At 46.5% G+C, this 14,854-nt stretch overlaps 1 protein-coding gene across 1 annotated transcript; it reads right to left on the reverse strand.

The window, feature by feature from the left end:
• Positions 1–1,968: 1,968 nt before the first annotated feature.
• aldh3b1 (aldehyde dehydrogenase 3 family, member B1) lies at positions 1,969–13,511 on the reverse strand. The gene is made up of 10 exons (XM_080511719.1): positions 13,350–13,511; positions 12,376–12,545; positions 12,051–12,161; positions 11,835–11,955; positions 9,445–9,530; positions 9,243–9,324; positions 8,511–8,903; positions 4,746–4,912; positions 4,572–4,671; positions 1,969–2,287 (listed from the first exon to the last, which is right to left on the reverse strand). The coding sequence occupies exons 2-10, from the start codon at positions 12,535–12,537 to the stop codon at positions 2,103–2,105; spliced, it is 1,407 nt and encodes a 468-aa protein (XP_080367845.1). The 5' UTR covers positions 12,538–12,545; positions 13,350–13,511; the 3' UTR covers positions 1,969–2,102.
• Between the last annotated feature and the right edge of the window lie 1,343 nt (positions 13,512–14,854).

Below are 14,854 nucleotides of genomic sequence, written 5' to 3' on the forward strand. Positions count from 1 at the left end.
AACTGAATATTGATTGACTGAATATAATATAACACGGTGGCAGTATAGAAAGCAAAAGAAGTCCATCATGTCTGTCCGATGGAAAGTCCTCCTGCTCTTCTGGGCGACCCTGAGCCTCCCGGACCAAACCAGACATCTTCTCTCCAGCGAGTCCTGGGAAGACCAGAGACACAGAAAACATCGAGTCTCCTCGTTGCTCTATTGGTGTTTTATCACGTCCGTCTTGTTTCAGTCCGGAGCCCCGGAGTGGCCAGAGAGAAAATAATAATAATAATAATAATGTGAATGAGCTTGAGGTTTATTTTTCATCATGTGGACATTACATAGTGAATTTCTACTCTTTTCACTTTATTTCTGGATTGTCTGAATCAAAAGCTTCAACATCTGAAGGAATGGAAGTGCAGAATGATAGAACGCAGCCGTTTCCATAGAAACCTACGTGGACACACGCTGATTAAAGTTCTCTTTCACACGAAGCCATTAAAAGATTCATTTTATGGCTAAATAAATCCAAGCTTTCATTTACAATAGTGTGTCGTTTGTCTGAAGTCATTTATTTGCTGTTACTAACATTTGTTAGTAAATAAAATCTCCAGAGCAGCAGATGAACAAACTGAGACAAACAACAAGTTTGACCAACTTTCTGAAACGTCCTGCTGCAGCAGCAGAGTCACGACTTCTTCAGGAGCTTCCGGGTCACATTCTGCTTCTTATTGGTTTGGTTGAACCCAGTTTCTCTGTAACTTAGCAACAGATAGAATGTAAACAATGGCACATGGCACCAGGAGAGGAAGCACTTCCTCCTCTTCCCAACATGGGCATGTGGGCGGAGTCAGTCCAGCTCCTGAAACCAGCAGATTCTCAATGAGGCTCGACGATCAAACATTCAACTGGATGAAAATCAAGGACAAGCTGGATTTGGAGAAAAAAAAACTCTGAATACAAAGTTTGTGGACAAAATAAGAAGCTTGTGAAAGTGTTGAACCGTTGTGTGATACGACTGCTTTAAAATTTCAAGCACGCTCCACCTCTCTGGAAGAAAAGAACCTGTCTAATAATTCTGCACAGCTTGATAAGAGAGTGACGACGTCTCGCCCTCTGATGGGCTCCAGTCCAATAAGAACTGACATTTATATTCGCTTGGAGGTGGAACACTAATGTTGGAAGTGTGTTCTAATGATATTAAACCATCAAAAAGCTCAGACTGTGACTGAGGCTCTGCAGAGTGAGACACCAGGAGGAAAAATCCTGTTAAAGTTCACTCACCAACGATACACACATGGCTCAGCCAACGCACTACAATATGTGAAACCAGCGTTTCAATGTATTACAAACTCAAATCCAACAATTTGACATGAGCAGGAAGGAGTGTCAGTCCAGCAGGCAGAGGGATGGAGGCTGGAGGCTTCAGACCACGACCTCCCGGGTCAAAGTAACAACGTCCAGTGTTACGTGATGTTTTAATTCACTTTTGGGACAAATACCCTAACTTCTGTTAAACCCGAGTTCAGAGGCAGTGGACCTGAACGGGTGCAATAATAACAATATACTGGATCTCTGCATAGTATCAGTGTTGAAATATCGAAATGTTGTGGGATTTAGTGAAAACACTCATTAAAAAAATCATCTCTAAAGCAAGAATATCCTGGGTTTTGTTTAGTTTTTTTCTCTCAGTGGTTTGTTTCCAGAAAGACACAAAAAAATGTCCTGCCCCTCTGTGGAAGAGTTTTAACACCGACCCGGGTTCAGTGGCCCGACAGAATCGCCTACAAGTACCGTATTACATGACGAGCAGCAAATATTTAAGTTATACTAAACATCTAAACCTTGTTGGAGGACTTATTGTTACGGACGACAGACATTTCCCACGTCGAGTTAGAAAAAAAAAAAAAAAAGAGAGAGAGATAGACGAACACTTTACAATTGATCTAAAGTTTATTCATCTTTATTTATGATGGACAGCTTCAGAACACCAAGAAGGAAAAAAAGACTGGAAACATGTTTAAAACACACACACACACACACACACACACACACACACACACACACACACACACACACACACACACACACACACACACACACACACACACACACACTCTCTACATCAGCACACAGCTCTTGGGGGACGCGGTCCACCGCAGCCAGCTCAGCTTGTTCTCGGTGTAGGGGGGGTACCGCAGGCCGTTGAGGCGCTCCAGAGCCCAGCCCCGCAGCATGCAGGCGCGCTGGTGGCTGAAGGTCTCGAAGCCCCAGCGCCCGTGGTAACTGCCCCAGCCACTTGTCCCTGCACAGAGAACAACCCCACCGCCACGGCACGCTTAGCTCCATCGTCTGCTGATAAGAACCTCATGAATCAGTCTCATTCGTCCGTTTTAAATTTCTCAAAATGACTTTTATGTCGAGGTACAAACATCAAATCATGGCGACTAAAATTAGACACAAACGGCGAGTCGCGTCCATTAACCAGCTGCCGTCGATCTCACAGGTGAGACACCGTCGCTCCACCCGTGAGGACGAAATACGATGATTAGAGTCGGTCCCTCCCTTCAGGTTGTGTCTGTCTTTAGTCTCTGAATGGTGAAAGTCTTCCGGGTCTTTCGTAACGTGGACATGTGTTTGGTCGGACCGACACATCCAGGCAGGAGGAAATGTCCATGCTCAATCTCATCCATCTGGTCAGTTTGGAGAAAGTAGTGTCATAAAAGACCTGCGGCAGCTTTGAGAATCGCCGCCCTTTATGATACTTCTGAACAAGGTGACTGATCTGCTTTTCTTTCTTTTTGAAACCAAAGCGTAACTTTTATCCACAAAACAACAAGATTTGCTTTCTAGTTACTATTAAGATCAAAGATGGCGCCACAGAGGTGATTTTCCTAAGAAGCTCTTTCTCCCACTTTTGAACATTCTACTTTTTTTTTCTGATATTCCATTAGTAAATCCACATATGTCGTTAGTTTGTGCCCAGTAACGTTTGTTCTGGCCTTTGTGCTGTTTTCCACATTGTCTGGAGACGCCGGCAGCCGGAGCCGTTAGCGCGCCGGAACGCAGCGGCGGAGCCGAGACAAGAAGACAAAGCACCGACCCGCCGCCCTCCCAGCTAGCATCATGAGCTACGCGAGGCGTGGACGAGTTACCGAGCAGCGCTGCTGCATGCTGACGTGGCTAACTGGACCTGCGCTAGCTCCAGGCGCCGGCAGGGCCGTGTGGAGCAGCAGGAGGAACGGAGGGCTGCGAGTGTTTGTGATTGATAAATGGGCGTAAGCCCAGGACCAGCTGCAGCAGAACAACGCCAGCGGAGTCTGGAAGAGCCTGGAAACCATCGCCGGCCACAAGGAACCAAGCTCTAGGTCCTCTGTCCCACTGCACGGAATGTTCCGGGACAGAACTTCTGGTGTCCTCACTGCTAAAGTGGGTGATGGAACCGAGACGACGTCTACAATTTGTCCATCACCCCTCCATTGAGGTACCGAGCATCACGAAATGGGGTCCAACAACGCAGCCGCTCGTCAACCTGGTCAAGATGAACGTTCTCCTCGTTGTTTACACACGCTTCCTGTTCACTGGGTTCTTTGAAATGTCAACGCCACGGTCTTCTGCGGCGGTTGCTTTTAACATCCGGCCTAATGAAGACCGTAGATCAGGGGTGTCAAACTGATTTCAGTTGAGGAGCCACATCCACCTGATCTGACCTCTGGAGGCCCAACAAGTCCAACGTAACATATTAAACTGCAGATATGGACAAATGTCAAAGTCTTTCCTTCTTTTGATCCTTTTGTAACTGCAAGAATTTGTCTATTCTGAAATGTACATATTAAAGTTAATCACATATTATATTTGCAAAAAAAAAAAAAAAACCCTCAGTCACCTGTATCTGGATATCGTATTTTTATTCAGGATTAAAACAATTGGTCATCATCTGGAATTTATTTTGAGTTTACGTGTCTAAAGTATCACTTCACATAAATTGGACACCTTTATTGTGAAAGGTGTTGCGTCATGTGACCTCCACATTAATTAATTCTGACCAAGGGGCGGTTTTGAATGTCATTTTTGGCCAATCTAGTGTTTTTAGATCAGCCTCTGTCACTTTTCATATTTATACTTTTAAAAAAAAGTTTTAAAAAATCACATGGCGGCCGGATTAGATCCTCTGGCGGGCCGCTTCTGGCCCCCGGGCCGCGTGTTTGACACCCCTGCCGTAGAGTGTCCTGTCCTGTCCTCACCCATCTCCGCTTGATGGCGGGACCACACATGGACCTGCTCCGGTTGGCCGGCCAAGCATGCAGGGGTGGACAACCGCCTGACATCCCGGGTTCTGGACTGGACAGGAAGCGAGGACACGGGACTCTCGTGCCGTGACACAGTAGTCTCCAGTACAGGAGTCCCACAGGGAACAGTCCCGGGGCCCTTCCTCCTCACCCTCTACACTACAACTGAAAATCGATTCAGATATTTTGATCTGGACATCTCGTGGTTAATTTAGTTCTCGAGTGTCAAGTTACTATCAGTGAACGGCAGCGTAGAGCTTTTCTTTATCCGAACATAAAGCAAAGAGGCTTCAAACCCACCGACTCCTCCGAAAGGCAGGCTGGGCAGCGACATGTGGATGATGCCGTCGTTGGAGCAGAAGCCTCCACTGCTGGTCTTCTCCAGGAACTGCTTGACCACCTGAAGACACGGGTTCAGGGGTTAGGGCCGTCCGGGCAGAGCCACGCCGAACCTGAAGGTGGCGCCGCACTTACGGAGGAGCTGTCGGAGAAGACGTAGAGGGCCAGGGGTTTCTCCTGGCGGTTGGTGAACTCGATGCCCTCGGCCACGGACTCCACGGTGATGACGGGCAGGATGGGCCCGAAGATCTCCTCCTTCATCAGGGCGTCGTCTTCGGCCACGTCCACCACCACGGTGGGAGCTGGGCAGCAGGACACACCAACGCCCACGTCAGCACATTTACTTTGTCTAAAGCTAATCAAGCCTTTTCATTCAGTTGGACTTTCAGCTGGAAGCATCTAGACCAGGGGTCGGCAACCTTTAACGCTCAAAGAGCCATTTGGTCCCGTTTCCCACTGAACACAACACCCAAAGAGCCGCACACATTTTATTTTGACAGTCCCACCGGCAGACCATGTCAGGAAGACACGACACACAAAACCTTCTTCACTGCTGGTCGACAACTTACAACTAATAAACTAAACTACATGAACTAAGCAACAAAAACACAACACAACACAATTATTACCAACACTACAAACCTAATAAAACCCCCAATAATTACATTTAAAACACCACAAACAGAAGCTCCCATAATGCATTGCAGCTATCGGCTCCTTTATTGCTACACATTATTAAAATGGAAGATAAATGTGGGAGATGTGGATTGTTAGAACCATGAGTGTGATGGTGTGTCTTTAATGTCCTGTAGTTGTTGTGTAATTCACTAGAATGTTCCGTCACTCTCAACAAGTCTGCAATGAACCTGGAACTGTCGGCGCTCCACAGCGCTTTTACTCTGAAAGGTACAGGAAGCTCCCAGCTTCAGACACCAGTTGAGCCGCTGTCATGACCTGCAGCCGCAATTCTACGTTCTTCATGCCATTATTGTTGCGCAATGACGTCACATCGCTGCGTCGATCACGACCCTACATTTTACTCCACTCTTTGTAGCGGGACTGCGCTCTGGGTGGCCTTGCCTCCTTACGTCCCTCTCTGGGTAGCCTTGCCTCCTTACGTCCCTCTCTGGGTGGCTTTGCCTCCTTACGTCCCTCTCTGGGTAGCCTTGCCTCCTTACGTCCCTCCAGGAGGAACTGCAGTGGGACCGAGGCTCAAGGAGCCACAGTGGAGGGACCAAAGAGCCGCGGGTTGCCGACCCCTGATCTAGAATGTTGGTATGAAATTGAGGAACCAGACACGCAAACTGCAGTTTCATCGTTGGGTTTTTTTTGTTTGCCTTTGACGTCCATTCATCTGTAGCTACATTACAGTTGAATCGCCACGAAACACCCAAACCTATATACATAGTACAATGATTAAAACAAACTTTAAACGTGAAGTAAACCTGGCAAGAACCTGAAAAAAGAGCAATACCCTTTAACATTATACAAAAGACGGTGACTGGTTTAACAAACCCGATCCATCTTTTCAAGAACACATTTTGTTGCAGTCTGGTGGCAAATGTAATTCTTTCCATCTTAAAAAAAAACCAAAAACATCATGTATGTGGGAACAAATCTGGCAAAAAGTATGAGGATACCAGTTCTCCAGAACCTGTGAGATGTTGTATTTGGGAAACACAACCCATAATGTGATGTAAATTAAAGAGGAATATCTGTTGACGATGTTACCAGCAGTGAGAAAGTGACGACCAGATCGTGGTGCAATGTGCTGTTGAGTGAAATATGGAGTGATTTCAGGAGGACAGAGGAAGACGGCGCCACCGCCGGACAAGACACACGTTGGTTGATGAAAGATGGATAGATTTGGTAAACAGTCGTCCCTCATTATAACACAGTTCACCTTTCACAGCCTCGCTGTTTCACAGATTAGTTTGTGTGCAATTTTGCACACTTTTTTTTTTTTTTTTATGAATGCACACTGTTCTGCGTCCTGATTGGCTAAAGGACTGTAGACCCTTGTCAATCAATCGACTGTGTTCGACTTGCCAGATATACGTCAACGTCTGATCGACAGCAGTGAGACTCTGAAGTGCTGCATGTTTGCAAGTTTAGTTCCTGACAAACTCCACAATGTGGACAAAACGTTCTGCACCGATAAGAACCTGCAGTCGCAGCCAGAAGACGGAGGAATGTTTATGTTTTAAAATCTACCAAAGGGTTGAACTTTGGGAGTTTAAACAAGAGAGAAATGTGAGGAAATCTTCATTCCTGTCCGAGAAAAGTGTAAAAAGTGTGTGGTGACGGGGTTTTACAACATTAAAACATATATCATACTTGTTTAAAAAAAAAAAGTTAACTACTTCGCAGATTTCGCTTATTGTGGGTTATTTTTTAGAACGTAACCCCCGAGATAAACGAGGGACCAGTGTATCTTTTACCCTGACACTGAAACTGTGAAAACTGAAAAGAATTCAATAAAAAATTAAGTTTAAAAACACAAAAAACCATCATGTATGATATCAAACCACTCATCCATTGTGGTTTCATCCGCTTCTTGTAATACCCCCCCCCCCACTTCTTGTAATATATAAAAAAATAATGTTAAGTTATGTTATAAAGATTCAACGGTCTGTTTTTAATCTATTTTTCAGTAACAGACTCAAACCACCAAAGTCACAGGAGATTCTTGTGGCAATAAGACAATATAACTTGTAATTTCCTTTTTGTTTTTTTGTGTCCATTTTAATACCAGTCACTGCTTTGCTATTCATATTAGCCATTTAGCTTTATGTTATGTTGACATTTTAACTTGTATGCTATTTATTTGGTTGTCTTTCTGTGTGGAGCGATGAATTGGCACCAGGTATGATCAAGTACTGCGACTTCTGGACTACAAGCCGTCTCTTATTTCACACGCTTTGAACATTGTGGCTCAAACAAGGACGCGGCTAATTTCGGCGTTTTTACGGGTCAACGAGCTTCGTGCCGCCAAACTCTACTTCCGCCTGTCCCTGTGTCGTTTTCAGCACCTGTTTCTCCAAAAAATGTCCCCCGAAAAGTGACATTTCTGTCTTTCTGACCTCGTCTCACTGTGCTACTGCTGGGCGGTGCGTTCAGGTGCATCACGTAACTCCACCCTGCGCTGTGCGGCTGATCAATCTTCCTCCTCGGAATCACAGTCAGCAAATAACTGATTAAAAACAAACTTTGTCGACAGAGATAAAACCCTCAGTGTCGGCGTATTTTTGCGCCCGCGAGCGATCGGTAATCTGTGAAAATATGAGGCTGAAGTCTGCCGAAATATGTGACTCATCAGGTTGGTGAGTGCAGGAGCCTGAAGAGTCACACCGCGGCAGATAAAGACATTCCAGCACATGTACAGGACCAAATGAAACGCTAATTCGGTTCTTTAGTTGCAGTTTGGGCTGCAACTCTTCAGATGGAACATCTGCTGACTCACTGTATTTTACACTGGTTTCCTTCCCGTTAAAGAGTTTTTTTTCCTTTCCGCAGTCGGCTCTGCCTGCTCGCGTGGAATCGTTGGGTTCTCTCTGTAAAAAAGTGCCGTGAGACGACTGTTGTATCTGACGCCATTTGAATAAAACTGAATTGAAGGAAGACCAGTTTTTTCATACGAGTGTTTTTGAGCTTTGCGTCAACCATGTTTGTTCTTGACCCGTCCGTTAGTGACGGTGGGGTTTAGTTCCTCAGTGACGTCCTGGACCGAGACTTTTTACATCTTACTACATTTTCTAAATGATTATGTCAGTGGTTGTGCTTCATTTCAGTATGATGAACCTCGACAGTTTGCTTTGAACTGCCAGGGACGATCAGAGGACAACCGACAGATTCGTCATCTCGGGGAAAGAACGATCACCACAGGAGGTTCTGACCCACCGATGTACTTGTCGTCCGGGTCGCTCTCTCCTCCAATCACGACCGTGCCGCTGGTTTTCTTCAGCAGCTCCATGAGGCGCGTCCAGTGGCGAGGGGAGACGATGCGACACATGTCGGGACACTTCTGGGGCTCCTGGGTGTAGAAGTCCCGCAGGGTTTCCCTCAGCACCGGCAGCAGGGCGTCCCTGGTGGCGGCCGAGCACAGCAGGTAGTCCGGGGCCACGCAGCTCTGGCCCGCATTGTAGAACTTGGACCAGGCCAGGCGCCGCGCCGCCGCCGGCACATCCACGCCGTCGTCGATGAAGCAGGGACACTTCCCCCCCAGCTCCAGGGTCACCGGGGTCAAGTGGACGGCGGCGGCCTGCAGGACCAGGCGAGCCACGGCCTGAGAGCCTGAAGGAGGAGGAACATTCAGCACAGGAGGGTGAGGGTTTAGTAAAAAATAGGTATTTTAGATAATGTTGACGTTTTGGGGCGTCGTCGTCGTTGTTTAAAGAATTAAAACTTCAGCGTTTGTCCTGATCTGAGACCTGCGTGAACCGGAGGTTCCCCCGAATCAGAAACGAACACATGAAACAATCGGCGACAGAGAAAGGGTCCCTGTACGTATACGGGTCTACAGCTCAGTCACGTCTACAATTGCAACGACACGATGCCATCTGCTTGCTATGGCGCAGGATTTTGGTTAGGTCAGAGTAAAGTCGGAGGCAGGAGGCCTCCTGAGGTTCATACCCGTGTAGAAGATGTGGTCAAATCGGTTCTTCAGAAGGGCGGAGGTCTCCTCCGCTCCGCCGCTCACCACCGTGTAACAGTCCTGTCAAGCACAGTCCGCTCTGAGAAGGGTTGACCTCCAAAACCGACGCTGAGGAATCAGACCCTCGGCCGCCGCGATCAAGTCCGACCGGAAATGTGAACGGAGGGAAAGTTGAGATACCTGGCTGAGGTATTTGGGGAGGAGCTCTGCGATCAGACGGTCGGTGGCGGCGCTGATCTCTGAAGGCTTGAGGATCACACAGTTTCCTTCACACACCAAGCAACAAGGAGAGCATCAGGAACAGGCTACAGTGGCTCGCAAAAGTACCGATACCTCTTGGACCTTTTGCACATTGTGTCACATTACGAGGATAAATGTAAATGTCTTTCCTGCGATGGACCAGCACAGTATGCCTTATGTCTCTGTGTGGAAGTGGAAGGAGAGTGGTACATGGTTTTAAATATCGAAGCATCATGACGACCAGGGAGTGTTCAGGTGACCACAGTGGTGACCGTGACCGGTGACCTAACCCTAACCCCGCCCCATTTCTCCACTCTCAGCCAATCACAGGCCAAGTCGGTCTCACGGTGCGTTCAGGTGACACAAAAGAATCTGAACAAAAACAAACCTCATCAATGAACCTTACCATTGCATCAATAACAACTGCAGAGACGTTACACTACTTTTGTAATTTTCCTCAATAGAAAGACATATTAGCAGGAAGCCCCGCCCCCTTTTTCTATCAATCAACCTATCAATGAAAGACTCGACTTGCTCTTAACAGCAGAGAACATCAGGCCCCTGGTCCAAAACCCACCAAGAGCCTCCAGTCTGGTCCCACCAAGGAGCTTATTGAGGATTTATACTGGTTTTATTTTGACATTTCATTGTATTTTGACCAGAATGTTTCATTAAAATTGACTTTATGTTGAGATTGTAATCGTTTTCAGTACTGACTGTTTGATCTTGTAAAAATTTAGACGGTTTCATTCCAAACACTGTGACCAGGACAAAGAAACACTTTGAAGTGTAAATATAAAGGTTATTATAACAATATTTGACCAGTCTGGTCACTCAGGATGAAACTGGACTGGATGTGGTCCCTGAAGGACACTAAATCTTATTTAATCATTATCTTATATACATGTAAATATATTGTGTACATCTTTGAATTGGCTCAGTTATGAGCTTTTAACGAACCAGAACATATTTGGAATTTGGTTTAGGTTCAGGATTTTCAAACATGGAGGAAGGTGCTTCCAGTCAGACGAGAACAGAACGGAACTTTATGAACTAAATGCTAAATGTTAAGTGTGGCGGAAAACTGGCGCCGCACATCCCCCCCTGAACACACGGATGGAGTAGAACACAAGACATTGTTGGAGGGGGGAAAAAAACCTGTTAAGAGTGTGAAAAAGTGAAAAGAAATTCTTCCACTTCAGAGATATGCAGCTTGCCGTGTCGGCCCGTCGCATAAGACACACTTGTGGTTGTGATGTGAATAAATATGGAAATCTGTGATGAAATCTACTGTGTTTTGTTGTCTATTAAAGCTAAAAATGTCATATTCACATCATGTCATACATTAATATTCCATTTCATGAAGATCATAAACTGTTACACATGTAAACTTTTACTATATTTCAATAAAATACAACAACTTTGATTTATGAAATATAAGAACTACAATAGAGAGTTTTATTAGGACGACCACTTCAAGCTATTTCAGTTATTTTCACATTTTATTTAGTCTTGTAATTAGTTTTAGTAGTTCCAAGTCTTTCAGTGGTTTTAACCTTTCAATGCTTCAAACATTTGTGTTAAATTCTCTCTCTCCACATATCAAAGAGACGTAAACCAGCAATTGAAGGAAGCGAAAGACAGATTACGTAAATTGTTTGTTTATAAGACTGTCAAAGAGATCACTTTGTCAACATGTTCCATGATGTGTGGGTTTTCAACTGCATGATGTTGTAAACATGTGTGATGAGGGACAAAATGTACAAAAAGAGCAACATTCCTCCAGGTTGACCAGAAGAGCTGAAGAGGGAAGAGGATCGACTCCCGACACAAAACTAAACTCTTGAGTTCAACCAGAGATTTGACCCGGAAAATAAAGTAGGAGTGCCAAGTTTGTCAGTTAATCGTTCCATGTTACCGCAACGTTGTCACTCCAGCAGGTTGTTGATAGAGATGAATGATAAACAGGAAGTCATATCATTAAATCTGCCTGTGATGGGAAACGATGAACCAGCCACACCCACTGAGAGAAAAGAGCCACACCAAGTAAATCGACAGGAGAAGCATAAAGCCTTTACAGACTGTGGCATGTTCACACACGCGCTGATAATCTTGTACATTTTAATCTTTTTAATTCCCTCGCAGCGTCCTAACCTTTTACCTGCCTCTTCTCACCTGATCGGTTCAAAGATTCAAGTCTTACCGGAGCCGGTTTTTTTTAAAAACAGTGGAAATCACTTTTCCGGGCCGACGTCAGCAGGACGTTAGTTCTGGTTCAACATGTTGACAGTGGACGGTGGGATTCGTGTGACGCGTGTCGGGAGACGTACCTGCGGCGACCGCTGCCACCAGGGGCACCATCAGGAGCTGCAGCGGGTAGTTCCAGGGCCCGATGATCAGAACCAGTCCCAGCGGTTCTCGCCGAACAAAACACTGGTCCAGCTTGGTGGCCTGAAGCACGGAGAGGTTTAAACCTCACGGAGACCCTCGAGCCCGACCCGGCAGACATTAGCATCACTGTGTTCGGTCTTTATTCTTTTACGTACCAGGTTTGTGGCGGCGTACTCCGGCTCCATCCAGCTCGACAGGTTGGCGATGGCGTAGTGCAGCTCGTTGATCACCATGTCGATCTCGGCGAGGACGGCCTCAAACTTCGGCTGCAGGGAAACGGCGACGGGAGAAATCAGATTAAAGCGTCGTGAAGTGGAGAAGAAAGTCTATCAGACACTTAAAAAAAAAAAATTAAAAACCAGCTCCACTGGATCCGACTCATCTTGACTGTCGACGTCACGACGTGTGACACCCGGGTCACGACGTGTGACACCCGGGTCACGTCGGGTTCTGCTCGTGTCTGGCCAACGTGACTTGTACCTTTGAAAGGTCGGCGTGCAGCGCCGTCAGGATCTGCTCCTCGTTGTCTTTTAGCATGGCCATGAGCTTTATCAGCTGCGATCGACGGAACTGCTCCGGTATTGTGACGCCCGACCGGAACGTCGCCCGCAGCCTGTCGATGACCCGCACGTGCTCTTCCATCCCGTCAGCTGGAATGAAGCAAACAAACCCCAGTCCACTTCAGAAGCTCACAAACTTGAAAAAAAAAAAAACACCCCCACAGCCCACCTCAGGACCTCGGGGTCCCGGAGGAGGTGGTCCTCGTAGATTATGGGCTGCACCACTGTGTTTCCTTCCTTCTGGTACACCCTCTTCTCACCGTCGTCAACGCAACAAAGGCTTTGTACAACGTTCTGGCGAGGGTGGGACTCTAAAGGTCGTGGATGTTTCCATCGCTGACCAGAGAAGGTCTTGTCACTGGTCAATCAGAAGACGGCGAGTCAATAGGAAGCGTGTTTGGAGGAATAACTTCTGTCTGGGTGAAACATGCTGAGGGGTCTGATGGAACTCCATCTGATCGGTGGAGTTCCAGTCAGACCGCAGGACCAGAAAGTCGAGTCCACATGACTCAGCAGAGACACGCCTCCGCCCTCAACTGCACTTCCTCGTCTCACCTCATCACACCTACTCCAGAAACATGCACATCCATACCGTTCTGGTCCTCCACAGAAATCTGTTTCACATCGCAGGACAAACTGGGACAGCACCAGCAGGCACACGCAACACAACACAAGTAATCAGAGTACTCTACAGAGTAGGCTCTCTGTTTGGTGAGAAGAAGAAGAAAATAAAAGACTGATCAGTCACATGAGCGCACAAAGAGCAGGACTGTGATTATGTCATACCAAGTTTCATTTAAAGCGCAAAAAGAACACACAAACACACGTCTGTGTAAAGTTCTTGCATAACTCTTAACAGTAAAAAACAAAACAAATAAACAAACACAGATTTACCTGTTCAGCAGGCAGAACCCCAGCAGCTCCGAAGTCACTTCACACTCCTCACTTCCCTGTTCGCTCCTTCAGAACGGAAACTAACAAGACGCCGCTTCTATCCATGTAAACCGTGCAGAGTGTGTGTGTGGGTGTTTGTTTGTGTGTGTGTGTGTGTGTGTGTGTGTGTGTGTGTGTGTGTGTGAGTGCGTGCGTGTGTGGCGACAGAGGCGTGGATCCGGTCCGTCCAGTCTCTCTCGCAGTGAGGCATTCTGGGAAATGTAGGTATCTCCACACCCACAGACGAAGAAAACGAGAAACCGGGCGTCGCCGCCATATTGGATGAGGCATCTCACTCTCAGGCGTTTAGTTTAAAATAGAAAAAGTTTAAAATGAAATACATTTTTGTCTATGAAACACGAGCAAAGTTGTTCACTCTGCGTTGACCCAGGTTGACCCAGTTTGACCCAGGTTGACTCAGGGTAACCCAGGTTGACTCTGGTGCGACCCAAGAGTCAGATGCCCCATCCAATATGGCGGCGATGCTGGTTTACGCTCCAGCACGGAATGAGGTATCCCGTATATTATGTATATATCCACATTGTCTTCACAGCAAGCAGTGCTGTCCACTAAGGGTTTCACTAATAGACGCTTTTCCACCATACAAGAAGTCCCTAAAGAGCTTTACACTGTTAATCACATTCACACCTACTGACAGTGTGGCCGTCACGTTACACGCATGCAAACTTCATTTTTGTGACACTGAACATAGAATGCTGTAAATATTTCTCTATATCTTTGTCCCGTGCTTCTGTGTCGATGTACATGTATATTTACAGGGCCGCCCCTGGCCAAGTGGGGGCCCTAAGCAGGATTTTATTTTTGGGGCCCCCTTCCAATAACATAATAATAATAATAATTATTATTATTACTATTATTATTGTATTGACGTTTGGAAGCCATCTCTCTCTCTCTACTCTCTACCTGTAAACAACTGCCTGCCGGCCCATCTGACCGCTGATTGGTCAGATGGTGATGCTTCGCGCTTTCGTCTCAATTTTTTCTCTCTCTCTCTCTCTCTCTCCTGCCTCGGGCTGACTTGGTGGCGGTGCTCTACGCGCCTCTCGGCAAAATGCAGCGCATCCTTTGCGCATTTGCAGAGAATGATGATACTTTATTGATCCTGAGGGAAATTCAATTCACTTGCGCAAAATGGGGCCCCCCATGGATCGCGGGGCCCTACGCACAGCGCGTGTTCTGCGTGTAGGGAGGGGCGGGCCTGTATATTTATCTAGTTAGTTACTTCGACCTGTTGACCAGCCCCCATTGCTTAAAAAAACACAAAACCCCAGAACAAGATTAATAATAAAGGAAAGATGTTTTTGATTACATTATACCATTCGTATGAATCTTTGTCCTTTGTCACCTGGAGCCCAGATTGTCTCGATTGTCAGCAGAGCCAGACGACACTGAATCAGATCAAGTGGAAGATTGATTGACGGATGGAGAATTGCTCCAACCCTCCT

Source organism: Blennius ocellaris (assembly GCF_963422515.1).
Source record: "Blennius ocellaris genome assembly, chromosome: 16".
Taxonomy (NCBI): Eukaryota; Metazoa; Chordata; class Actinopteri; order Blenniiformes; family Blenniidae; genus Blennius; species Blennius ocellaris.